General features: G+C 36.5%; 1 protein-coding gene across 4 annotated transcripts in view; it reads left to right on the top strand.

Moving 5' to 3' along the window:
• Nucleotides 1-14,480, top strand: part of LOC112046254 (uncharacterized) — a 63,060-nt gene extending 48,580 nt beyond the window's left edge. The window contains exons 2-10 of one of the 4 annotated variants that reach the window (XM_052884651.1): nucleotides 1,882-2,024; nucleotides 3,269-3,421; nucleotides 9,309-9,449; nucleotides 9,946-10,060; nucleotides 10,567-10,663; nucleotides 11,661-11,745; nucleotides 12,175-12,216; nucleotides 12,378-12,442; nucleotides 12,885-13,024. In XM_052884651.1, the coding sequence (XP_052740611.1) occupies nucleotides 1,919-2,024; nucleotides 3,269-3,421; nucleotides 9,309-9,449; nucleotides 9,946-10,060; nucleotides 10,567-10,663; nucleotides 11,661-11,745; nucleotides 12,175-12,216; nucleotides 12,378-12,412 (774 nt within the window). In that variant the 5' untranslated portion in view covers nucleotides 1,882-1,918 and the 3' untranslated portion in view covers nucleotides 12,413-12,442; nucleotides 12,885-13,024. Of the gene's footprint in view, nucleotides 1-1,881; nucleotides 2,025-3,268; nucleotides 3,422-9,308; nucleotides 9,450-9,945; nucleotides 10,061-10,566; nucleotides 10,664-11,660; nucleotides 11,746-12,174; nucleotides 12,217-12,377; nucleotides 12,443-12,884 lie in introns of all 4 variants that reach the window. The other 3 variants (XM_052884652.1, XM_052884649.1, XM_052884650.1) reach the window with 3 other exon arrangements.
• The last annotated feature ends 11,519 nt before the right edge of the window (nucleotides 14,481-25,999 follow it).

The following is a 25,999-nucleotide window of genomic DNA, read 5'->3' on the forward strand; positions in this document are numbered from 1 at the left end:
CCATTAGTAAAATATTTTTTTAGATTTGATTTGTGGTTTAGTGTGAAACAAACGAATTCACTCTCGCATTTGCAATATTAGTTAAGTTGCCTTGCTTTATATCCGAGAATATTTTGTATCTTCTTTACCAGTCGCGTATAATGTTTTTTGTTCGTTTATTTGTAACCTCTTTTTCTGTTGTTGACGAAATTTGGCACATTTATATCCTGCAGATCAACGTTATATAAATTATAATATGATATTATTAATCTCAGATATCAGAATTCCCATGAGATCTTAAAAAATAAATCTATTGGGATGAAGTCACAGCGTGCAAGCAAGTAAAAGTAAATCTCAGGTAATCAAAGTTTTCGAAACTCTCGAAGAAGGTTTATTTAGGACTGTTGGAAGTTGTTTAAGTTTTCCGAAAATATGGGTGTGGGTTTATTATCTCAATCCTAAGATAACTTTAGTAACTTTGCAAACTATAAGTACGAGTATCATAAAATCAAATATGACAACTTGTTCGGTTTGTAGTAGAAAGTGAGCATCGTACAAACAGACTAAGTTTTTGGGTCATTCACACTGTCATGCAAATTAAAATCCGGCTGGACCTTGCATTTTTCGTTGTGACAAATGAAATTCACCATAAACAATATTTATTTGAAAAAATTAATCGAACACTGCGTCTACACGTAAAAATAATTAAAATATCACCGGTATCACTACGATCTGAGTGACTAGTGGGAGTTTTCAATATGTTCATACTGTTACTATCGCGTTAACGTAAACGCGATAGTAACAGTATGCCTGCATATTTTTTTTGAGTGATCAACATTGATCAAATTGATGTATAGGCGCTTGATGACGGAAAAGTCCGAGAAGCCTTCTCTCGAATCTAAATCAGAGCAACGGGTGTATAGCTCGTTTCGTCGTCATTCCGCCCACTTAGCTTGCTAAGCCTCTTAACTTTGAACGTTCCATGAATGCTAAAAGCTACCGGCACGGGTGGTTAAGCGTCTTAAACACTTCCAGCCGAGCTATTTCATTTTTAAAAATGCTGAATTTGCTCGACGAGCAAGCTTTATATAGATCACAGCTTGTCTTTAGCTTGAATAAGGAGAAAATATAATATCTACGGTGTAAGTGGTTCTTAATTGTAAAATGCTGAAATGAGAACAGAATAATTACCGTAATTTACAATTTAGTACGTGACTCGACGGAATGCGAGGGTATGAACATCAATCATTATAGTAAGATATCAATGACATAACAGAAACTTTAATTTGGACAAAACACAATTAATGTCACAGTTTTAATAATTTGTTCATAAAACATAGAAAAAATACAAAATATAATGTGATTCAAGAATTTTTTAAATATTATTTATTTACCTAACTAAATTGACTATCTAATAATATTATAAAGATAAATTAAAACGAAATATAAAATTATATCGAAACTTTATGGATTAATTTTATTTAATGGATTCGTTTATGTAAAAAATATTTTGTTTTATTGATGGTCGTCCATTACAAGGCCTCTTGCAGGACCAAACATAGTCTTTAGCCGCATACACCTAGTTGTTGACCAAATCCTCGGTATCTGGAAATGACTTGTTTTTCCAGCATATTGGGACTCTAGCGTCATTTAGTTCTTCGAACTATATGCCTCGCTCATTTTCGCACTTTAGCTTCACGACTCGTTGAGCTACGAGTATTTCGATGGCTTTGGTTCTTCTGCGGATCTCCTCATCTCCGATTCGATCATGCAAAAATACTTCGAGCACATCTTGCTACATTACCTGCCGCGGAGTATGTACATTTAGTACATGTGTCTTTTGCTAAGCAAAACAACAGGTACTAAAATAAGGTTTTACATTGTATTTCTATTATTTTCCAGGTTCTCTGTTGGCATGTGACGCGGGCGTGTGAGCGGCATGCGGGCCGGGCGCTCGAGGCGGGCGGCGCTCGCCGCGCTCGCGGCGCTGCTCGCGCTCGGGCCCTGCTCGGCCGAGCTCGAAGTTACCACCTCCGCTGCGTTTGGTAAGTGTTACGTAGCATAAAGTATGTTTGCTGGCATGTTACGTGTGTGTGTGAGCGTCATACGAGCTGGGTGTTAGCCATGCTCACAGAGCTGCTCGCGCTCGGGCCTTGCTTGACCGAACTTGAAGTCACCACCTCCGCTGCGTTTGGTAGGTGTTACGTAGCATACAGTATGTCTGCTGGCATATTACGCGTGTCAGTGAGCGGCATACGAACTGGGTGTTAGCCACGCTCACAGAGCTGCTCGCGCTCGGGCCCTGCTCGGCCGAGCTCGAAGTCACCACCTCCGCTGCGTTTGGTATGTGTTACGTAGCATACAGTATGTCTGCGGCATGTTACGCGTGTGTGTGAACGTCATACGAGCTGGGTGTTAGCCACGTTCATAGAACTACTCGCGCTCGCGCCGAGCTCGAAGTCACCACCTCCGGTGCGTTTAGTCGGTGTTGAATTATCAGGAAAAGATGATCGGGACGTTGGTCGCATTACCAACGCGACCCTTGTCGCGTTGGTAGTTGGCGCCGCTTCAGGTACCCAGTTTTCTTTTTTTCTTAAGTGTTGGCTGTTTCAAAAATATAGGCTGGCAATGATTTGATGTTTAATGTAATGATTACGTTATTTTTACACCATATAATATGTGTTGGTGTACGCGTTGTTGAGCTCATCACGTTAAGATTGAGACCGCAGAACATAAAACTTTGGTGTTTGGTTTATTTTATATTTTAAGCAGTATCTCTGCTGGCATGTTACACGTATGTGTGAGCGACGTACGAGCCGGATGTTTTTCGCGTTCGGGCCCTGATCATCCGAGTTGGAAGTCACCACTTCCTCTGCGTTACATATTTGTTACATATATGTTGTGCTTCAAATTGACATAGCAACTATATCTATACGTACCTACAATAGTTTCTGTGAATGAAAGTCAAACAAGACAGTTAAAGCATTGTTACTGGTAATGTAATGTAATGACATTTTGACATTTTAAGTAATATTATAAACTTTCTTGATTTTGACATTTTAATTATTTTATTTTATTTTTATTACTATTGTAAATTTTTGGTAAATTATTTTAGATTGTAGGTTAATCTTTTACTTTAAGTTTTTAACCGGACTCTGCAGTGCTGTGAATGCCTGTAAAAGATGGCTGCAGTAGTAAGAATTTTCTAACTCACTTATATATAATGTTTTCTGCTGTCATTGTTGGCATTACAAATAAATAAATAAATAAAAAAAAATAATGTATGCAGATCCATCAAAGCGCGGCGCCATGATGTACGGGGACACGTGCTCCACGGTGCTGGACTGCGGGTTCGCGGGGTCGGTGTGCGACCAGGTGCTGAAGACCTGCCGCTGCCACCCTGACCACCAGGCCACCAACCACGTCGACAAGTGTGGCAAACGTGAGTGTCTATCTAGAAGCTTCTTACACAAAATAAAGAATAATAGGCAAATAGAGAGAACACGACGGTGTCGTAGCCGCTCCGAATACAAAATTCAAAAACGAATACATTCACGAGTCAGTACGACACGAAGCGTCGCATCAGTAACTTTCAATACTATATAATACTATATTCAATATTAATCACCAAAAAAAAAAAAAACATACGCGTCAAATTGAGAACCACCTCCTTTTTTGTAGTCCGTTAAATATATTTTTAAATATTGCAAAAACTGTTTACAAAAACGTTGACGGGATTAACGTGGATCTCTTTGTTGAGATTTAATTGTCATTTGAATTAATTTAATAATACATACTTAATAAATAATTTGCATGCCAAATTGGCAAGATACATTTACCATCTACATCTACCGACCACCTGTATATATAATATCATGCATTTATCTGCATATAAATTGATTGGATTGATTGATTGATTGATTGAGCGATTGAGAACCACAACGCTACCAACGCCAAAGAAGTCGTCTAAATCTTACTGGTTTCTCTTATTTTAGTACTTTTTGAAAGCTGTTAGTTAAATGCATAACGAATTTTGGAAAGCTTTTAAAATCGTCGATCATTATTTAGACGTACCCGTACGAGATAGATATAAGCTCCTTTCATATGGCTTTTATGTTACGAAAAGGCTATGGACATTTATAAAGCTTTGAATGATGTATCTTTGAAGGAAGGAAATATTTTAAAGATAAAGAATTCCGAGAGATTTTGTATTGGGTTCTACGAGTATATCAGGGACATAATAAGAAGCCCGTTTGTAGCATATAAAAGTTATGTATCTAGTTATTGAAATATTATCTAAAGTGCAAATAAGTATATGTCAGTTGTAAGTAGTTTGATATAAAATGAAAATTGATGAAAAAAATACAGTAACAAATCATCTAATGTTTTAGAATTAACTTAAGTATACGTGAGTCATTGTACCTAAATATAGGTAATATGCGTCCCGTTTTGTATTTGTGACTCCCGACACAAAAAGAGGGGTGTTATAAGTTTGACTTGTCTGTCTGTCTGTGGCAACATAGCTTCCGAAGATGAAACGATTTTAATTTAGTTTTTTTTTGTTTTATGCAAACTCTCTCTGTATTATGCAACTCGCGCATAAGCCACATATGTTGTATTATATGTGACTTATGTGCGAGTATTCTTAAAGTTTGATAAAAAATTTTGAAGTTTAAAAGTGGGGAAAAATAACCGAAAGTCTGCAAATATACTCGTGTAGGTCTCAAATTAAAGCGCACTTAAATAAAATATTGATGACTTGATCTAGAATATAATTAATATTTTCATGACGGTTTTTCAAAATTTTCAATTGCATTTATTTATTAGCTAACTTTTTATTTAAATTGCACATTTGTCATGTACCTACAGAATTATACGTCCTGTAGAGTACGTACAAGGCAAGGTAGTTTCTGTATCGTCATTTACAATTTTAAAACAGAAAATACTCTCTACACCGAGTGTGTAAAACTTTTTAATAAACTCATTTTCAAATTAATAATGAAAATAGTATCGCACAAGCGAAATGCTATAAAATGCAGCTTAATTCAATTAAGCCGTCGTAAAAGTTGATTCCCGCACAGCTTTCAATTTTTGTTTAATTTTTATCGTAGCCTTTTTATTGTAAGAACTACTAGTAGCAGTGAATTTAAGTGCAGAAAATGGGAGTTTAATTTTAGTTATGTATGAGTATGTACGAAAATAGAATAAAATGAGAGCCATTTTTAAGGCTCTTTCAAATTTTCAGCCCTTATAAAATGAGGTTCAAACAGTAGGTACGTGTTGCCAGTGATGATTTACGACTCGTGGCTGACTATGGGTCTCATAGGAAAGCTCAGAGTCGCACAACGGGCGTTGGAACTCAGAGTATCTCTGCATGATCGAATCAGAAATGAGAAGATCCACAGAATTGCGGAATAGACAGAAATGCGCTTTCTAGTACGGGGTCCATTCCAGCACCTTTGGACCCCAACGTCCATCGGCTCTTCGAACTATGTGACCTACTCACTTAAGCTTCGCAACTCGCTGAGCTATATCAGTGACTTTAGTTCGTCTGCGGATTTCCTCATTTAGGATTCGATCACGCAGAGAAACTCCAAGCATAACTCGTTACATCACCCGCTGAGTGACTTTGAGCCTTCTAAACCCGTAATAAGGCCCACAGTTAGCGACCAAATCTCGAATCCGTAGGTCATCACTGGCAACACACACTATTCGAAGACTTTCGTCTTCAGGCACTGAGGAATTTTGGACGTAATTTTATTACCAGCAATATTTTTATTTGACCGATTATAACCTCTGCCTCTGATTCCGTAGAGGGTGTGGGTTCGAATCTTGTCCGGGGCATGCACCTTCAACTTTTCATTTGTGTGCATTTTAAAAATTAAATATCACGTGTCTCAACCGGTGAACGAATAACATCGAATTTTCTTAATTCTCTGCGTGTGTGAAGTCTGCCAATCCGCATTGGGTAGACTATCGGCCTAACCCCTCTCATTCTGAGAGGAGACTCGAGCTCAGCAGTGAGCCGAATATGTGTTGATAATGACGTTTTTTTTATTTTCTTTATTATATTTATAGCCCAACACAGGAATCGAACCCAAAACTTCATGATCCGTCGATTTTAACACTGTACCAGCTCACTCAAATTACATCACATCAAAACAGTAAGACGTTGATTGTTCAAAGTCGGCTCGAAACATTAAATCTGAATTTAAATTGGTTTTCCTCTTACAGTGTTCTTAGGGGATGAACAAAACGATCATTTCAACAAAATTGAGCCGACTCTTTGAAGCGTAAAAGGTTGATTGTTAGGGAAAACGTGGTTTTAAATATTAATTTGGAAATAATGTAATGGATTATTTGGAGGATATTATAAGAGGCATCTTAATTTAAATGTTTACTTTAATTGAGGATTATGATCAATTCTAAAAAATGCGTCCAGTTTTAATCCTATTTTACGGAACCCTACTGTAGTGTTCGTGTATATATACACGAACACTACCCCACTACCGGTGTATATATACACGAACACTACACCTACTTTAAGGGGTCTAGGCTACGGATTACTTACTCTAAGTACGTCTACACGCATTCGTTATAGATTCGAATTGCCGTCTTGTAAGAGAAATGAGGCCTGTGTCCTTCATTCTGCCATCATTATGTTTATAGCCATGCATTTATTCATTATAAAAATACACATTACCGACCAACCAACCAAAGTCAATGCAACTTTGGTTTTATCTATCTGTACAAAAACTACGATGAATTTGAATTGCTTTTTGTGTTGTCAAACTATATATTAAATTAAAACGTAGAAATTTACACAAAGCTCTGAAAATTCAAAAGAAGAACCAAACAAGGTTTTGAATTTTCAAAAATCTTTTTTTAGTCGACAGTATATTGTTATTATTATTTTTTGCCGTTTTTTATTATATTTATTCCCGTTTCCCTTCAATTAGTAGAAAAAACTGTGTTAATAGTTGCTGGGTACGATCGTGATCCAGTGGTTAGGGATTGCTTATTGAAACCACGATCTCTCGACCCAAGGCAGGCTTCTTTATTATGTACCTGTGGTTATTATATAGATTTCTTAAGTTTTTGTGAACAGTTTTTAAAATATTTAACAACATAAGACGCCATTTTTCTTGGATATTATTGAAAGTTAATGCGACGCTTCCTGTCGTACTGACTAGAGAAAGTATTCGTTTTTGAATTTTATATTTGGAGCGGCTAAGACACCGTCGTATTCCGTACGTATCTGCCTATTATTGATAATTTGTGGCTAGAACGAACGATATTAATGAACAATTTTATTCAGTTCATATGTCCCGGTTTAGCCGTGTATTAAAATAGAGTAGGACACTAAAAATGCACCGGATCGATGCAGCGTTCAAAGTGGAACGTCGCGTGTCCACTGCGGGTTATACATAATATACTACGGCATTTTATACCATTATAGTGTCTACATGACAATTATTTAATGATAATAAACCTGTTATTACTTGCACCGGTTGTAGTTTCTCACGTCACCGGTTGAAGCGCTGTGCAATCTATGATTTTACATTGGATAACCTAGTTGAACAGAAAAATGTTGATATCTATATTAATATTATATAGCTGAAGAGTTTGTTTGGTTGAACGCGCTAATCTCAGAAACTACTGGTCCGATTTAAAAAATTCTTTCAGTGTTAGATAGCCCATTTATCGAGAAAGGCTATATTTTATCCCCGTATTCCTACGGGAATGGGTACCACGCGGTTAAAACCACGCGGCGTCAGCTAGTTCCGTATAAATTTCCTTCAAACAAAAATTATCAAATTGCAATTATAAAGATAGAGAGCGAGGTTTGAGGGGGAGGGTGAATGATAATTTACGAACTATTCTCGTCCATACCAAAAAGCTGAAGGCTGAGGCTTTGGCAAATTAAAAAAATATGACACATTTGAAAAACGAGAATCATGTTTACTTGAAAAGTAAGAAAGTGTGTACACACAAAAAAAACAGGAAATTTTATAGAAAAACAAAATGAGGGCGTAGCGAGCACAGAAATTTCCTAAATGAACTGTTCTTGCTCAGGCCATGATGATTGTAATTAGTTAAATTATAGCTCGTGTGCTGTAGCAAGGTGCGGGTGACAGTACATTTTACTCTTGAAAGTTTGCCACGGTTTTTAATTCATTTATTTTAGATTTGGACATACAACCAAGTTATACGGTAAGCGGGTAAAGTACTATGTTATTTATCACTATTATCTCTACTAATTTATAACATGAACATCATTATCAAGAATAATCATTAGCAACCCATTTCCGGCTCACTATTGAGCCTGACCTCCTCTCAGAATGAGAGGGGTTTGGCTAATAATCCACCACGCTGGCTCAATCAAGAATACTAAATAATTTCAAGTTTTAATACGTACACAGTGAACACTCTTTTGTATTGTAGATAATTACACAGACAATCAAGTGTAATTACGTACAAAGTTATCAAAAGAAATAATAGAAAATATCGGAGTTTCCGCGAAAAGAAGTCATTGACTGCTGCCATACCATACCCAAATGCATTTACAATTATTAAATGTCGTTGAACTCTATTGTATCGTTTACTATTTACAGAAGGTATTTTGAAGGACAACTTCTGTTTGTAAAAGTTTGTCTAATATTTTAATAGTAAGAAGTAGGCAGTAGATATCAATACATATAAATAAAATTGAAGATTCTTTCTGTGGATTTAAAATGACTGTGATAAACACAAACAATTGATTTTAATGATTTTGATGACACTTTCACTGGAAGATTGAGGACGTTATTGGGTTTTGACGGCCTCCGTGGCACAGTGGTATGCGCGGTCGGTTTACAAGACGGAGGTCCTGGGTCGAACCCCAGCTGGGCCGATTGAGATTTTCTTAATTGGTCCAGGTCTGGCTGGTGGGAGGCTGCGGCCGTGGCTAGTTACCACCCTACTGACAAAGACGTACCGCCAAGCAATTTAGCGTTCCGGTACTATGTCGTGTAGAAACCGAAAGGGGTGTGGATTTTCATCCTCCTCCTAACAAGTTAGCCCGCTTCCATCTTAGACTTCATCATCACTTACAATCAGGTGAGATTGTAGTCAAGGGCTAACTTGCCAAGAATAAAAAAAACATCTCTATGTCTATCTCTAAACGTATTCTTTATATCGGAAAACCTGAATCGAATCATACCGGCGGGATTTTTGAAAATTAGAATTTCAGGAGGACGACGTGTCGCTAGTTACAAATAAAAATGTCGTAGCTAGTTATGTTGGTGGTTAACCTACAACAGTTTCTAAGTTTCGTGCTTTGTTTTCAGCGGCTAACATCAACGAAACTTGCTCATTTAACGAACAATGCGACGAGGCTGTGCGGATGACTGAGTGCAGGAACGAGCGGTGCGTGTGTCTCTACGAAATGGTCGCTGAACTGAGCGTCGACGGAGGGTTCGTCTGTAACCGTGAGTATTCTCCTTCTTTTATCAATGAAACTTGCTCATTTAGCGAACAATTCGACTAGACTTAGTTCAGGAACGAACGCTGCGTGTGCCTCTAGACGCGTGTGTCGCTAAACTGAGCGTCGACGGAGGGTTCGTCAACGAAACCCTTGTTTGTCAACGAAATTTGCTTATTTAACGAAACGAAAAATGTGACGAAGCTATGCAGATGATTGAGTGCAGGAAAGAGCATGAGCGCGCCGTATGCTTCCAAGAGATAATCGATGTCGTCAATTCGTATGACATCGTAAGTATTCTACTTTGTTTACAACAAAACTTGATAATTTAATGGACAATCTGACTAGACTGAGTGCAGAGCGTTACGTATGTCTTTTTGAGGTAGTCACTGTCGTAGATGTTTCTGTCTGTGACCATGAGTAGTTTCCTTCGTTTAACAACGAATCTTGCTCATTTAACAAAATATATGATTTTTGATTGGTTTTGTGAATTTTGTTTCCAGCGGTAAAGCAGATCGATGAACCTATAAGGACTTTGGACCCGGCGATGATCGGAGTGTTGGTCGGCATGGCCTTGATGTTCGTCATTATATGCGTCGTGCTCCGTTTGTTTAGCAAGTAAGTTAAATTGCTTACTTTAAAGTATACCACACAATAGCCCAGTCAATAAGTCTTAAGGCGTCAACCTTATAAGCATACCATGGAAAAAAATATTATGAAAAAACTTCTAATGGTACCTAGCAAGTACCACAATTTAACCTCAAGCTGGGCGAAACCTTCTACTTTGGTCTAATGGTGAAGTTTTGGATTACGAGGTCCTGATGTGAGCTTTTCTTTTTTCTATGAAATTCTCCATAAAATTTTGAACAGGTTAAAGCTTTTGGTGTCGGTTAGTATCATTACCATCTGATAGTGAATTATCCATATTGATTTAAACATTGTCCTTGCATTGAAGCAGTTAGGTGCATTTTCAACGGCATGTCCTCTTATAAGAAGTACCTGTATTGGTTGATGATGATGATTAGGTGTAATTAGATTTATCTTAAAATGAAAAGCAAGCCTTGTATTTTTTCATTTCTTTAACTTTTAATTGTAGTAATGAAGTTAATCTTGTTACACTTCAGAGCGAGATGGAGGGAGAACCGTACAATCTTCAACACGCCCAACCCTCGCCTCATGAACGTGTCGTTGCTGCGAGATTCTAAGCTTCTGCATTCTCAGGTACCCTAAAAATTTATTTACTTACCAAGATCATGGCCGTTTTACCGTCAGAAAGGTTTGGTTACCAGTATAATTAATGGCATATGACTCTTAATAGGTTTATGTCGCTATATAACTACGCATTTCCGTGGTGTCACCTGGTTCAAGGTTATCAACGCTGTATGTCCAATATTTGCTTGCTACATGCAGCACAATGCCTGGATCCTTTACTGAGGTTGCCAAAATGCCAAATGTGATGCTTAGACTACTTTTGGTTTATGACTTGCCTAAGTGGTTTAGGTATCAGGCACTACAATAGTGTTAAGGTGTAAAATGTGGCATAATTTTAGAAATAAATGTTTTTTTCTTTCTCTCTTTTTTTCATGATTTATGTTTAAAGGTCGTGCTCAGTACTGTCTACAAGTTTTAACTATGCATTACTGTCTACCCTATTGTACAATTTTTTCGTATAATAGAACAAATTGTACAAATTATGCACTGTGTATGTTATAGACGACGGTTTTCCATTATCTCGACAGGTGAAACATTTGATTGTTGTTACTACGTCACACAAAAAAATGCATCTTGCATTTATAGTCTACACACACAAACATGAAGTAACACGACAAAGGACAAGATCCTGGTATCGGGGTAATGTTCATCCATGTTAAAAAAATATGTGAACACGAATGTTCAGGACATATTTGTTAATTTTTCAATCTCTGATTCTCTATCATTATTTGAATCATGCTCTGAGTCTGTATTTCCATTACTGGTTGAGGATTAACTATATTTTCACTATCATCCATTGATTTTTTTCCCTTTCATTTATTTTTAACTAGCGGACGCTAGCGACTTCGTCCGCCCTTAGACCTCCAGCCCTATCAAAAATCCGTTCTTAGTGGATACTTACTAACTATAAACTACCTCCCTGACAAATTTCAAACCTTTTGCATTTATATATTAAGAAAGAAGTTAATATATTTTCTACAATATCACGTTTGTATTAAATTTACAGGATCGTCGTGGATCTCGCGTAAGCATGCGTCCACCATCAAGGCAGGCGAGTCAACAGGAGCTGAGACCACATTCTCCGAGCCCTGGTATTCACCTTCTATATTGTCTCTTACTTTCTCTTCGTTTTTCATACTTAAAACTTCATTTTATTCTATCTCTAAATGTTGCTCATGAATTTATGATTTTGTTTACTGAATTCCTTTTGTATTGGCTTCATATTGCCTATATTGCTGTGCTTTTATTTATGTTTTTATATTATGATCAAAATATGATATTTAAATTATTTGTAATATATTTTACAGTAAATTTAATTAAATATACAAATTAAATTTCAAATTATTTAAAAATATAATGTTTTTCAATCTCTTTTTAAATAAGTGTCTTATTTTTTTGTTTATATGAGTTTCTCTCCTACTCTCTTGATCTCTGTTATCTCTTTTATCACTATATATGTCGTTGTGTTCGCTATTTTGTAATATATCACCTTTACTCATACATTTTTCATCTATCGACAGCACGACCCCACCAAAGCCATCAGATACACCGAAAACCTTCAGGTTACTTGGATTATATTTTATTTTTGCATTGTTTGCGTTTGACCGAAATACAATTTTTATGCATGTAATTCCAATATATGCAATAATATAATCAAATACAATGATTTTCATTAAGAATGCTATTAACATTATAATTTGTCTTGCTCAATTTTATTTTTTAGTTCAAAGTCAACTTCTGATTGCCCAAAGAAAATGATGACAAAACTTAATTTACAACTTACGCAAGGTTTGCTTTCACTTCTTTTTAAACGGCAAAAGAACCAAAGATAAGTAGTTATTTACCTGCAGAAGCATGAATCTCTTTAAATTATATTATTAAAAGCGTAACTACTAGCTTATTTATATAAAAGATAGAATAGATGAAAAGTTTTCACTCTAAAATACACGAACTTTAAAAACCCCATGTAAATAAGAATAGTTTTCTATATATTATTATACTAATACTATTAGGACCGCATTTTATACCTGATTAGCTGGAATAGCTTATGATTGACTAACTTGTAGATAGTTTCAACCCGTTCATCAAAAAGTTTGGTTTGAGGTTTTAGTAGGAAATCTTCTCATATTAACATTTTGAAGCATGTCTAGTCACAAGGTTTCCAGCTGAGCATGTGTTTGAATTACAATGTTATTTTTATGTGTTTGTTTAACTTCTCCTTCTACTTTAGGATCAAGGCGTGGATCGAGAGCAAGTAGTGGCCATTCTGCGACATCCTTGAGATCTGCTACATTAAGATCTCCCACAGCACAAGGACCAACATCAGTGACTGTTGAAATACGTGCTCCTGAGTCTTAGGCGCTAGCTTAAGCGATAGTTCCAACAAAAAGTGACAAATCGTCAACCAAAATATATATTTAAGTATAATAAAAAGAGACAAATGCTTTGGGTAAAATTAAAGATTAAGGCAAAGAAATGTATAAAATCATTTTTAAAAATAAAACGTGACTGGAAAATCCACGCATTGTTATGAAACAAATTTCAGTCCAACAGCTTACAATGTTTGTGATAAACTTCGACATTATATTAAGCTTATATTAAAAAATACAAAAATTAAGACTTTTTGCCATTTATATAGCAATAAGTTTGTGCACTCTTGTATGTGTATTAAATTATCTTCAGCCACATAAGAAGTGCCTCTAATTGAAATGCGTGAAATTTGTCAGTCATACATTAATATATAAGTGAGTAAATTAAAAGAAATAATAATAATATATTAAACACAATAGATTTATAATAACAGTTTATCTACAGATAGTCTTTACTCTTGATTCAAAAATTAGACACGATTTATATTATAATTATAAGTATAGAGCACTTAAATTCAACGATATTCTTAGAGTTATATGAATTAGAATATGAAATAAAAAAACGAGTGAAGAATTTTAGCTTTTTTGGCAATGGATAATGCTTTTCAGCATTTCGTAGGTCGATAGTTTAAAGTCTAGTTTTAAACTAAGTTTTAGAGCGTTAATTAATTGGTCTTCTTTTTTCGAATATCCTTGTAAGAGTGCTAGATTTGTGATTCCCTGCCTTAGATGTTTAATTACGAGTAGGTCACAGTTCTAAAGTAAGCGAAACAATTAGATCTAAAACTTATTTACGGGGACCACCTCCTTCGACGGGAGTGTTCTGAATTTTTGATTTAGGATGGATGAAAAATTAAATAATTAATAGATGGAAAGCTTCGATGCCGCTTTGAGTACATTTAAGACTTTCGAATATTAGCTTTAATCCGAATGAAGGTTAGCTTTTCGTAATACCATTTCTATGAGAGAGAGTTGTGAATCGATTTTAAGGTTTCTTTCGTTTGTTTCCTTAGTGTTTCCTTACTAATGTAAAGTGATGTGTAAAATCGGGGAAATTTACACACATTAGTGGTAAGGCTTCTCTGCACTGTTGAAGCTTAGACCAACGAACTTCGCGGAATGCGCACAAGCGTGTAATTAGAAGATCTATTACGTAATAACTTGTAATCTTTCATTAAAAGCATATTAATTAAAAAAAAATCATCGTCATTTTAGTACGGGTCGCACAGCAATTAGGGGAAGAATTGATGTATGATCCGTACGTATACAGTAAATCACTCCCATCTTCGGATAATGCAAGTCGTAAATACGAAGAAGTAAGCTATTTGTATTTTTAAAATGAATAACTATGCTCACAATCTGATATTATATATTTCGAACACTGTGCTAGTTTATATATCTATTAAAAATGCTGTAATTTACTTATATGAACTTTTATTATAACTTATACTTCTGAGGACTAGTGTTTCATTTCAGCTATCTTCATTTAAGGACCAACCTATTCATATGTGTGTGCATTTGGGAGGTTATATTCTGGATCTATGGAACCCATTATGAAAACTTTTTTTTTTACACGTTCGCCATTGATTACAATATCTCCTGATGGTAAGTGATGATGCAATCTAAGATGGAAGCGGGCTAACTTGTTAGGAGGAGGATAGAAACCACACCCGTTAAGGTTTCTACGTGACATCGTACCGGAACGCTAAATCGCTTGGCAGTACGTTTTTGCCGGTAGGGTGGTACTAGGTGATAACTTTTACTAATAGATAGCCTATTAGCTATTAGCCTATATTTTATCTTCGTATACCCATGGGAAAGGGAACCACGCGGGTTAAACCGCGGGGTATCTACTCTTACAATTTTTACAAATTTAATAATTTAAAGCCTTTTTTAAAGACAGGCGCACACTAGCTTTTAGCCGATCAGCCATTTAACGCTGAGGCATAATGTCGGATGACAATGTTGTACTTTGATGGAAAAGTCATCGTAATCGTCCAACATGAAAAGTTTAATTTATTAGTATCGTGGTTTAAAGTCGTTTTGTAACAAATTAGAAAAGCTTTGTCTACATGCAATTACTGCTATGTTTGAAAATAATGTACTGATATGTGACATCTTTGGAAAAAAAAAGTAATACACGATATTTCGCTGCTATTTTATTTCTTATTTGATATTAAGAGTATCACTTCCAAAAGGACGATGGCTACGTTATTTCCTTCTTGGTAAATTAGTTCCTTTGTCCTCCGCACAAGCGTTAGCTTCTAGCGTAGTTTGTTCTGTGGTTCTCCACAATATGACGTTTTTTTTTCGGACCACTTGAGGAACTGGCGACATCTGTAGGAAGAGGCAACAACTTCAATATTGTTACCCGGAATAGCGCTGTGTATGCTACACTGTTCATTCTTTGTAATCATTACGTAATTTGTACTATTTATGAAAGATGGCGTTGCTTTATACTAACACTTGACCTAACGGTCGCTGTGGCGCAGAGATATGCGTGGTGGATTTAATAGGTCCTGTGTTCGATCCCCGGCTGGGCCGATTGGTCCAAGTCTGGCTAGTGGGAGACTTCGGCCGTGGCTGGTTACCTCCCTACCGGCAACGGGGTACCGTCAAGCGATTTAGCGTTCCGGTACGATGTTGGGTAGAAACCGAAAAGGGTGTGGATTTTCATCCTCCTCCTAAGAAGTTAGCCCGCTTCCATCTTAGATTGCATCATCACTTACCTACCATCAGGTAAGATTTCAGTCAAGGTCTAACTTGTAAACAATAAAAAAAAACTTAAAAAAAAGTCCATCATCCCGACTTATTCCTGACGGCTCGATTAGCACAGGAATATTTAAGGAGTAAGTAATGAAACATTGAAAGCTGTGGTTTTTCAAGACGACCGCGAACGGTCTCCCACTTATCTCTTTTACCTTTTAATTGATTTTATCTTTCAAACTACATCGAGTGAGCGATTAAAAAAAAAGTCAGCGATTATAACAGCACATTGACCTGCGTTTACACGAAGAAAGCTTGACTGACTCTATTGAGTTAGGTCGACTGATAAACAGCGAAAGCATCGGTTGATCCTTTTCTTATCGAATCCCAAAGGATATAGTTAAAAGGCCGTATTGTCAGATAGGATAAGTTTCATCTTTTGTTTGTTTTATTTCAGATAACTCTTAGCTATATATAGTTTATTCATATCACATCTAGTTAGACTAGGGTTTAAGCAGGCACTTTTAGTTCTAGTGTGCGAGTGTTTTATTTTTCACTCTGCGGCAATGCGCGATGTGCGTAGGTTTAGGAATCGAGCGAGTTAGAGTGAAGCATAGCGTATTCACATACCTACTTACACCTACTCGTAAGTATTATTAATTGAGTTAACTTTGATGGAATGTTCAATAGTTTTGACAAATGCATCATGTTTATGGAGCTGCTATGAAGGTTAAATATCCTGGATTCACTACGGCCTGTAGTGAATATAGATAGCTAGACTATTAAGGAGCTTACTCTTTAGATTCGAAATTTAACTTGAAAAGAAAAATAAATTAATAATTAAAAAACGCGGGAATTTAATAGGTAACCTCGGAAGTAAGTCTAATAAACATTTTTATTTATGGAAATTTGCGTTTAGAATAATATTTCCCTTTGTATTTTGAAAATGAGGATTTTACCTTAGACCACGAGAAATTTAGCTTGAAGAAATGTTGAGTTATTAACGCTTAAAGTTAGCCATGTATTTTAAAAGACACTTGTCTTGGCTCTCACTAACGGGAACAAAAGCCACGCATTGACGCGAAAAGCTACAAAAACCTACATTGTACACGTGGGTAGTTTCGACAAAAGTAGGAGCAAACATCGCATAATAGCGGCGCAAACAACCCTCCTCGCTGAACACGAGCATAGCTAGTAAAGAAGCTTAGACCGCAAGCTTAGCGCACTGTGCGAGTGGACGCGGGTCGAATTATTCTTTAATATTTTTTTGGAACGACGTTTTTTTTATTCGGCTTAGTAGCTGTCAAATCCGAAAAAATGTATTATATCATGTGTAGTTTATCACAACAGTCATTTTGATACCAGTTTTACATTGTGGTACGTCAGAAACTAAAGACATTTTTCGAGCAAAGTCGCTGGTCTATAGAGTGAACAAACAGAAATCGTCACCTAACGCAAAAGCATCAAAAAGTATTAGGATAACAGAGAGTATAGGAGAATTTCTGCAATCGCTACTATGTTTTTTAATACTTACGACGAAAATCAACTTCAATGTAAGAAGAAGGCTGGGTTCACAAGGCTTTTCATGCGAATATACGGCCTTTGTCTCTATAAATATAAATAACCGGAATGGTATTTTTTATTGGTACAGTGAATATATATATAAATCACTGGAGCAGTTTTATATAAAAACTGCGCGCCATATGGAATACACTAATAGAACCGAAAATGGTTCCATTAAAAAAAAAATATTTTATTCCTTTAGGTTGTTATCGTTGGCTAAAAGCTTTTAAATGATTTTTCAACAGAAGATATTAATATTATTTTCACTTAAGATCGATCGAAAAGTCCAAAGTGTAATCTAAATAAGGTTCATGGAAAGTATTATGTATATGATAAGGACGAGCCTCAACAACCAAATGTGGGTTGTTAGTGAAGAATTGTGTGTACTTTAATAAAAGAGATGGAAACCGCTATCTCCTGCACCGTGATTCGTATATCATGAATGTGGGGCAGCAAGTTTAGAATATTTGAGTTTCGTGGTAAGGCGATATTATGAATTTTCTTTGAACTTACTTTATTTATTAGCTACCCGAAGAATCTGATCGCTGATCGTTGTCCATCTTTCAGCTTAGCAGTCTTATAGTCTAAGTTTTATCTAAGTACCTAACGTATGCTCATTTTAAGTTTTTTGCATCCAATATTTTTAACCAGGCAGGCAACGTAGCTGGGTTGTATATTGCACCCTTACTTATCATTATTATTAGCGTATTTTAATAGCTCACTACAGAGCCAGGCCTTTCTCCCTACATGAGTGATGATTTGAAACTTAGATCCACCACGCTGCGTCAATGCGGGATTGCGGGATTGTGGGCTAAGGGTGATAATGTTAAATCTTTAATTATCATATCAGATGTTAATGATAGTAACTGGGACCAGGTTTAACGTGGTCTCCGAGGCACAGTAGTGTAATTTCACAATATTCCGAACTTCAGGCTGTGTACTGAATTTTTCTAAAACGAATTCAGTATCTCTATAGCCAGACCCAGGATTCAAACCACTGGACTAACGAGAGGAAAGTCTTCGAACAGTGCGTGTTGCCAGTGATGACCTACGGATCTTTGTCTCTGACTATGGGCCTTATTAGAAGGCTCAAAGTCACTCAGCGGTCGATAGAGCGAGCTATACTTGGAGTGTCTTTGCATGATCGAATCAGGAATGAGGAGATTCGCAGACCAACCAAAGTCATTGATATGCAACATAGCTCTGTGAGTCGCGAAGCTGAAGTGGCAATGGGTAGGCCACATAGTTCGAAGAACCGATGGAAGAAGTTGGGGTCCCAAGGTGCTGGAATGGCGACCCCGCACCGGAAACGCAGTATTCGTCGACCCCCCTGCTGGTTGCAGGGAGCCGCTGGATGCTGGCGGCTTTAGATCGTAGTGGCCTATGTCCAGCACTCCAGGACGTCTATCGGCTGATAAGGTAAGTAAGGTAAGGTAAGGAATAATAAAGCAGTTAATACCTCTACATAAAAAAACTAAAGAACTCTCCACACTTTCATTACAGTCCCACAAAGGATACGGCAAAAGGAAATAAAAAGCAAACTTTTGACAAAGGAAATGTAATTACCGGTGTCAGGTTCAAAGAGAAGTTCATATAATACCTCCACAGTACAGCACGCTGCTAATGTTAGTTATAACGCCGAGTTCGCTGTAAGCAGGTATTAAAACTTTGTTCGTATAACAAAACAGGAGATGACAAATATACTGGTAATTAGGTATATTGCTTCGTGAGTTTCATGGCGAGATTGTAATTATGGATCCATAGAGTTTATGTTTTTGACGGCCTCCACGGCGCAGTGGTATGCGCAATGGATGTACCAGATGGAGGTCTTGGATTTGATCCCCAGCTGGACCGATTGAGGTTTCCTTAATTATTCCAGGTCTGGCTGGTGGAATGGGACCCTACTGACATAGGCATAGACATAGACCAAACGATTTAGCGTTTCGGTATGATGTCGTGTAGAAACCGCTAGAAACCTAACCGGGTAAGACTTACCACCAAGCGCCTAGTGTTAACGTAGCACGATGCTACGCCGGAGCCAGAGCTATAACTTTGTACCTCTTCCAAGTGAACTTTATTTTTAAGTCACTAAACATCGCCGAAAAGTTATAAAGTCAGTAAACACCAGGTTAGATCACAGTCGTAGTTAAGGGTTAACTTGCGATCAAATATTAAAATAAGCTTGGATTATGTAGACAACAATTAATCATCCAATTGTCGGTCGGTAAATAGGTTGGTTGGGGCGCTGTTTTCAGGTCTATTTACTGTGACAGTTGAAGGAACAAACAGAAGACCCACTTGAAGGCCAGTAAAAAACCTACGTATAAAAGCAGAGTAACAATACGCAGGGCCTGGAACGCGCAAGGTGCTTCCTACTTATATCATAGCCTTCAGACTGGATTATGACAATGTCGGCTTTAGAATGCATGGCCGTAGTACTTTTGAGAAAGAGTTTTCTCACGAAAAGCTCTACTAGATACTACTAAAATGGTGATGAACTTAACGTTAACGAACGCAGACTCAATTTAGCAATATTATCATTATCATCATCATCATCATCATCACCATCGTCATCATCATCATCATCAGACAGATGTCCACTGCTGCACATTGGCCTCTTGTAAGGTATCCACACACCACGGTCTTAAGCTGCCACCATCCAGTAGCTCCCTGTCATGCGTTTGATGTCATCGTTCCACCTATCGAGGGGTCGAATACTTTGTTTTCAGCTTTTCATTATCATAGTCCTGTATAAAAACACGCACCAAAAAATACACGCAATAAATTGAAAACATTTTTTACGAGCCAGTTAAAAACCAACACGAGAACAAAAACTCTAGTTACGTAGAGTCCGAATTTATATCCGGAACAGCGAACACGCAAACTACACAAGTTTCCTCGTTACTGTCCACGACACCGCTGATTGGCTCACAGGAACTTGCTAATTCGGCGCCGCCTGTATACAGAAGCGTACCAAAACTGGACTGCATGACCACAATAGTTGTACTTGTGATACGATAACAGAGCCATTAAATACAGCTCGAGGATCATATACAGGGTGCTTGGGAGTATTTCCCATAAGTCTAGGGTTATATTCTTCAAAGAAAATTAAATAACACATTGTGGAACATGTGTTCTAAAATGAATATTTTCGGACTAAATTTGTGTGGTCTTAATTTGTGTCCCTTATACGATTCTTATAATTATGACGTAGCCAAGTTTTACGTATTTTTAAATGCAAGGATTAATGAAGGCGTGTGTATGTAACACAGTCGGATATACAATCACAGGATAGTCGGAATTATTTGGATTACTTAGTATGAAAACATAAAAAGTTTTTTGTTTTAGTTCTAAAAATATTAGTTATGCATTTCGGCTCCTATAAATGGACTCGTCAACACCTTGAAGTAAATTTTTAACGTCCGTTAAAAATTAAAAAAAAATCTTGTGCGAATGAGTGTTAAATACATCAAAAAATAAAAGTCAAGTAAATAAAAGTAAAAGCTAGTAAAAGCTTCTACGAGCCGTTATGATTGCAAAGGCAAATTATTATATTCCGCATATTAGTTTAGGGCATACTAGCACATTTGTTTGTATACTTTTCTTATTCCTACTTACTTACTCATGTTATATCCAACTGAGAGTAAGACAGAAATGAGAGTAAGACAATCTATAGTAATATTATAAAGCTGAAGAGTTTGTTTGTTTGATTGAACGCGCTAATCTCAGGAACTACGGGTCCGATTTGAAAAATTCTTTCAGTGTTAGATAGCCTATTTATCGAGAAAGGGGCTATCTAACACTATATATTATCTCCGTATTCCTACGGTAACGGGAACCACGCGGGCGAAACCGCGCGGCATCAGCTAGTACCTAATAATTTTACTAGTGAATGCTCGTGGATTGTATAAAATACATAATTATTTTATGTGACTGTATAAAAATATAATTAAAAATGAAAAGTCATTATCTGTTACTATTAGCGATCTAACAAATTGGCTATTGCATAATATTCATCGTGTCATAGAATAAATTAAGCGATAGACGCGTTACCAATATGAATGCTAATTTCATATCTGCGGTACCACTGTTAACACGCCGTATTGCTAATTTAAATATTTTAATTACCGAATCGAATGTATGTACAAGGTAATGAATATAAATACCTTCTGTAGTTATTAGCGAGATAACGCCGCTATTTGGTTCTTGAATTTCATTACACATTTCTTGTCTTGTTATGGTCTTAGACTACCGTAAAAAATTAGAAGAAACTGCATTGGACAATTGATCATCTAGACCTAGTAAATCTGCCTATAAAGTCACCTTATTAACCCTCGGTGAATTGATGAAGTTCCCATTAAGAACCTGCAAAACTTACACTATTAGAAAAAAAAATCTGCCATGGTCCATTACAATAATTATTTATCTAAGCAGAAGCTGACATTAAAACATTTATAATCCCGCGTGAACCATAGATTTTTCCTGAATAAAAAGTAGCCTATTTGTTAATCCAGGGTTAATACCCTGGATTAACAAATAGGCTACTTTTTATCAATCTTCGTTTTAAAGGAGATCATTCAGTTTGGGCCCTTTTTTAAAGTGCCGGCCAACGAAAAAAAATGGCACTAATCGTTAGAACTAATCATTTGAATTAATAGCTAATATGGCATAAAAGTTGTCAGGTGGATCTGAACCAAATTATACAGGTTCGATGATTCGTTATTTCCATACATTTTGTCAACTTTTAAAAGTGCCCGCTAAGAAAAAAAAACTAGAAATACAATCTTTGTGCCATACTAACTATTGCTCCAAATGGGCAGTTCTTACGATACGCATCAGTTTTTTTTCTTGGCGGGCACTTTTAAAAATCGACAAAATGTATGGAAATAACGAATCGTCGAACCTGTATAACTTGGTTCAGAGCCCTTCTACAACTTTTATGTCATATTAGCTATTGCTCCAAATGGCTAATTCTAACGAGTCGTGCCATTTTTTTTTGTTGGCCGGCACTTTCAAAAAAGAGCCCAGAAATGTATGGAGCGTGAATGATCTCCTTTCAGCTAAATCGGTCCAGTAATTGTGGCGTTAAATAGTAACAAACACCCATACAAACATTTACGTTTATAATAATAATAGGAAATGAAATAGGTTAGACTAGCAATTAGGGCACAAAAAAGGCTGAAGATGATGAGAAATTATGAGAATATGCTGCGTGTGAAATCGCTAGCAACAACTAGATACAAAACTAGAACACCAATATAATCTGGAAAAGCATAAAAATAAAATGCACTCGGTCATTTACATTTCTAATAATTTCAATTTTATTCAGAAACGTATAAAATATGCGCTCAATTTCTGTTACCTATCTAATGTTATTGGAACAAAAACTAATATAATTTGGAATAGCAACGTTCGAGGCGAACCTTCAATATTTTAGATTAAGCTTAGCAGAATTTATTCAGGAGGTATACATGGAAGACGGTCCCACGTCTCTTATGCTAATGTGGGCCCCTGATTTAAAGGGTCATAAGTGAATTATTTGCGTTTACGTGAAAAAAAGGGACAGCAATTACCGATTATCCTTGTAGCGATATCGTACAGTAGGTAGTAAAAATATTGACATCGGTAGAAATACAAAGTTTATTTTTTTATAAAATTAAAAAAAATATATATATTAATTTGATTTGAATGTACAAGAATAAATAACAACTTAGTTTTTGATAAGAATATTTTTTATGAGTATTAAACGACTCTATGGCTCTGTATTTAAATAATTTTACATGTACGGAAGAAATATCAAATTAAACTTTGTTGTAAATTGTAAACTATTTTTGACCCCCATAGAAAATAATATCCATCTCAAAAAAAATATTTTTCTGACTTGTTACACTTTGTTGCATACCGCTTAAACTCATACCATAGAGGTGTACCTACTCGTATTTTATGAACTAATCTAAAAAGTAATTGGGTTAATACTTGATCTATACGATTCTTTTTATATTTTACATAATGTGATGCGTTTTCTAACCGTATAAGTTTAATAAATTCTCCTTTCTAGTGACCTCGTATGATGCTGTAATGTACCAACTTCTTCCACATTTTGATAAGTAATACAGGTAAAATTAAGACCAATTTAAGAAATTCTTTTGCCAAATTAGATTATCATATCACTACATTATCAGCTACATTATCAGCGATAAACATTAGCTATATTTTATCCCCGTAATACCATATGGCGTCCGCTAGTACGAAATAATTGTGAAAGGCTCTTTTTGTATTAAAGAAACCAATGCCGATGCGTGCCATATTAAATTGAATGGAACTAATTTGATAAAGGAAAGCCTTTGTTCCCCAAAGGTCGCATATACATTTGCTAAATTAAATTTCGCGGTCAGGTCACAAAGAATTATAGTTATGTAAGATTATATTTCGAAATAGAGAACATTAATTTAACAAACGACATTCTTTGATGCTAGCTCGAACTGAACTGCGTTGATGATCATGCTATCCTGCGAAAGTTATAGATGTATGTTTGTTTGGATGTTTGTTACTCTGTATCGCCACTATTACTAATGCGATTTGGTTATTTTTTTTTCTGAATTAACACTTAAGCTACTTATTATCCCGAAAAAAACCCATGGATTCCTGAGATTTGCGAATACCTGATGATTTTGACGGTATGAATGTTTGTTACTCTTTAACGCCTCGGCTACTGAACCGTCACCTGAAATTTAAAGTAAAGATAAGATTATAGTCTGAGTTAACACATAGGCACTTATTATCTCGGAAAAAATCATGATTCCCGAGGGATTCGCGAGGAATTCGCGGGCGTCCGGTTAGTATGGTTATAGTTTTTGGACCCAGAAACAAAATATTAATTCATGACCTGCTGCTCAAACTCTGTGATATTTATAGCTGACCTGCTGATCAAAATTTGTGATGTTCGTGGCGAGTTGGAAAAAAATATGAACGTTATTTTGACAAGTTAGCCCTAGACTGCGATCACACATGTGCTAAGTGATGATGCAGTCTAAGATGGAAGATCTAAGAGAGTAGACGTTTCTACGCGACTAGCTACAGCCTGACCTGAGCCAATTTAGAAATTATAAAATCCTAAAACTATAATGGTATTGTAAGGCGCTTCCTTTCTAAGATATCTTTCAGTTTTACAATGCAATTTCATAATTATTTATCGACTTCCATTGCAAAGCAAGTAGTCAAGTCAAGCGGGTTGCAGGGAGCCGCTGGATGCTCGCGGTTCGAGTTTGCTTTATTTGGAAGTCCGTACAAGAGGCCTATGTCGAGCAGTGGACGTCCATCGGTTTTTATTGGTTTGATTGCTTTACATTAAGTTGTGGGCCGAAAATCTTTTAGCCTTAATAAAATTATGAAGATGAGGTAGCGCAGGAGTACTAGGTCTTGTATTACTAATGCATCAGTAGCCCCAAATTCAAGATATAACCTCAGACTCAGTACTAATAACAAAGATTATTTACCGGGAATTTATGTCGGCAAGGAGGTTATCTATTGCAGGCGGCGGCGATTTATACGTCCGGGCCCAGCCCTGGTGGTTTGAATCCGATATCCGTTGAATAAATATACATTCGCTCATAAATCTGGTAGGTGTGATGCTGTGATCTATCTCATTGCTGTGGTAAGTCTATTAAATATCACATTTTTTTTGAAATTAATTAAAATATTTGCAGTACAGTGCAATTTCTCGATGCAAATGAAACGTGACGGTACCCAGTTTTAGTGAATAGATTTCATTTCTAATGGGACGAATACTAATATATACCCATTAAAATGCGACTAACAATTTTTTTTAATTTTCTCTATAGTTGTAAGTGGGAAACCACTATTGATGACTTTGACTCTGATTTTGATGATGAAGTGGGAAACCGAAAGTGACGTCCGAGGTTCATATCTTGCGCCTTGCTTCTGAGAAATAATCAGTAAATTTTCTCAGCCTTACGTTGGGAAGATGGTTGTTGCCGTCGATTCTGCAGGCCTATTCACTATTTTGGTCTTTATTATCAACCTATCATTTACCTACTGTGTGATATCCACCAGTAAGCACCGAATGACATTTTTACATAGAATCTCAATTTCGTATAAGTCAACTAGCATACGTCAAATATAGTGAATTAGGCTGCTGGTCACCATCATTAACAACTGATAGTGGCTGTTAAAGTATTTAACATAGTTACTTTTAGCCCACTAACACGCGTTGTTGCAGTGTGGTGGGTCTAAGTTTCATATTATCCCCTCTTATGTAAGGCCTAACAGTAGAGAGTCATTCAAAAAGGCTAATGGCTATAATGACGGCCTCCGTAGCGCAGTGGTATGCGCGGTGGATTTAATGACGGAGGTCCTGGGTTCGATCCCCGGCTGGGCCGATTGAGGTTTTCTTAATTGGTCCAGGTCTAGCTGGTGGTAGGCTTCGGCCGTGGCTAGTTACCACCCTACTGACACAGACGTACCGCCAAGCGATTTAGCGTTCCGGTACGATGTCGTGTAGAAACCGAAACGAGCGTGGATTTTCATCCTCCTCCTAACAAGTTAGCCCGCTTCCATCTTAGATTACTTACCATCAGGTGAGATTGTAGTCAAGGGCTAACTTGTAAAGAATAAAAAAAAATCAAAATGAAGAAGCAAAATGACGGGCAGCATCACGTACCTAATATACGAAGCATTATACAATTTC

The sequence above is a fragment of the Bicyclus anynana genome, chromosome 12, assembly GCF_947172395.1.
Source record: "Bicyclus anynana chromosome 12, ilBicAnyn1.1, whole genome shotgun sequence".
In the NCBI taxonomy this organism is placed as follows: Eukaryota; Metazoa; Arthropoda; class Insecta; order Lepidoptera; family Nymphalidae; genus Bicyclus; species Bicyclus anynana.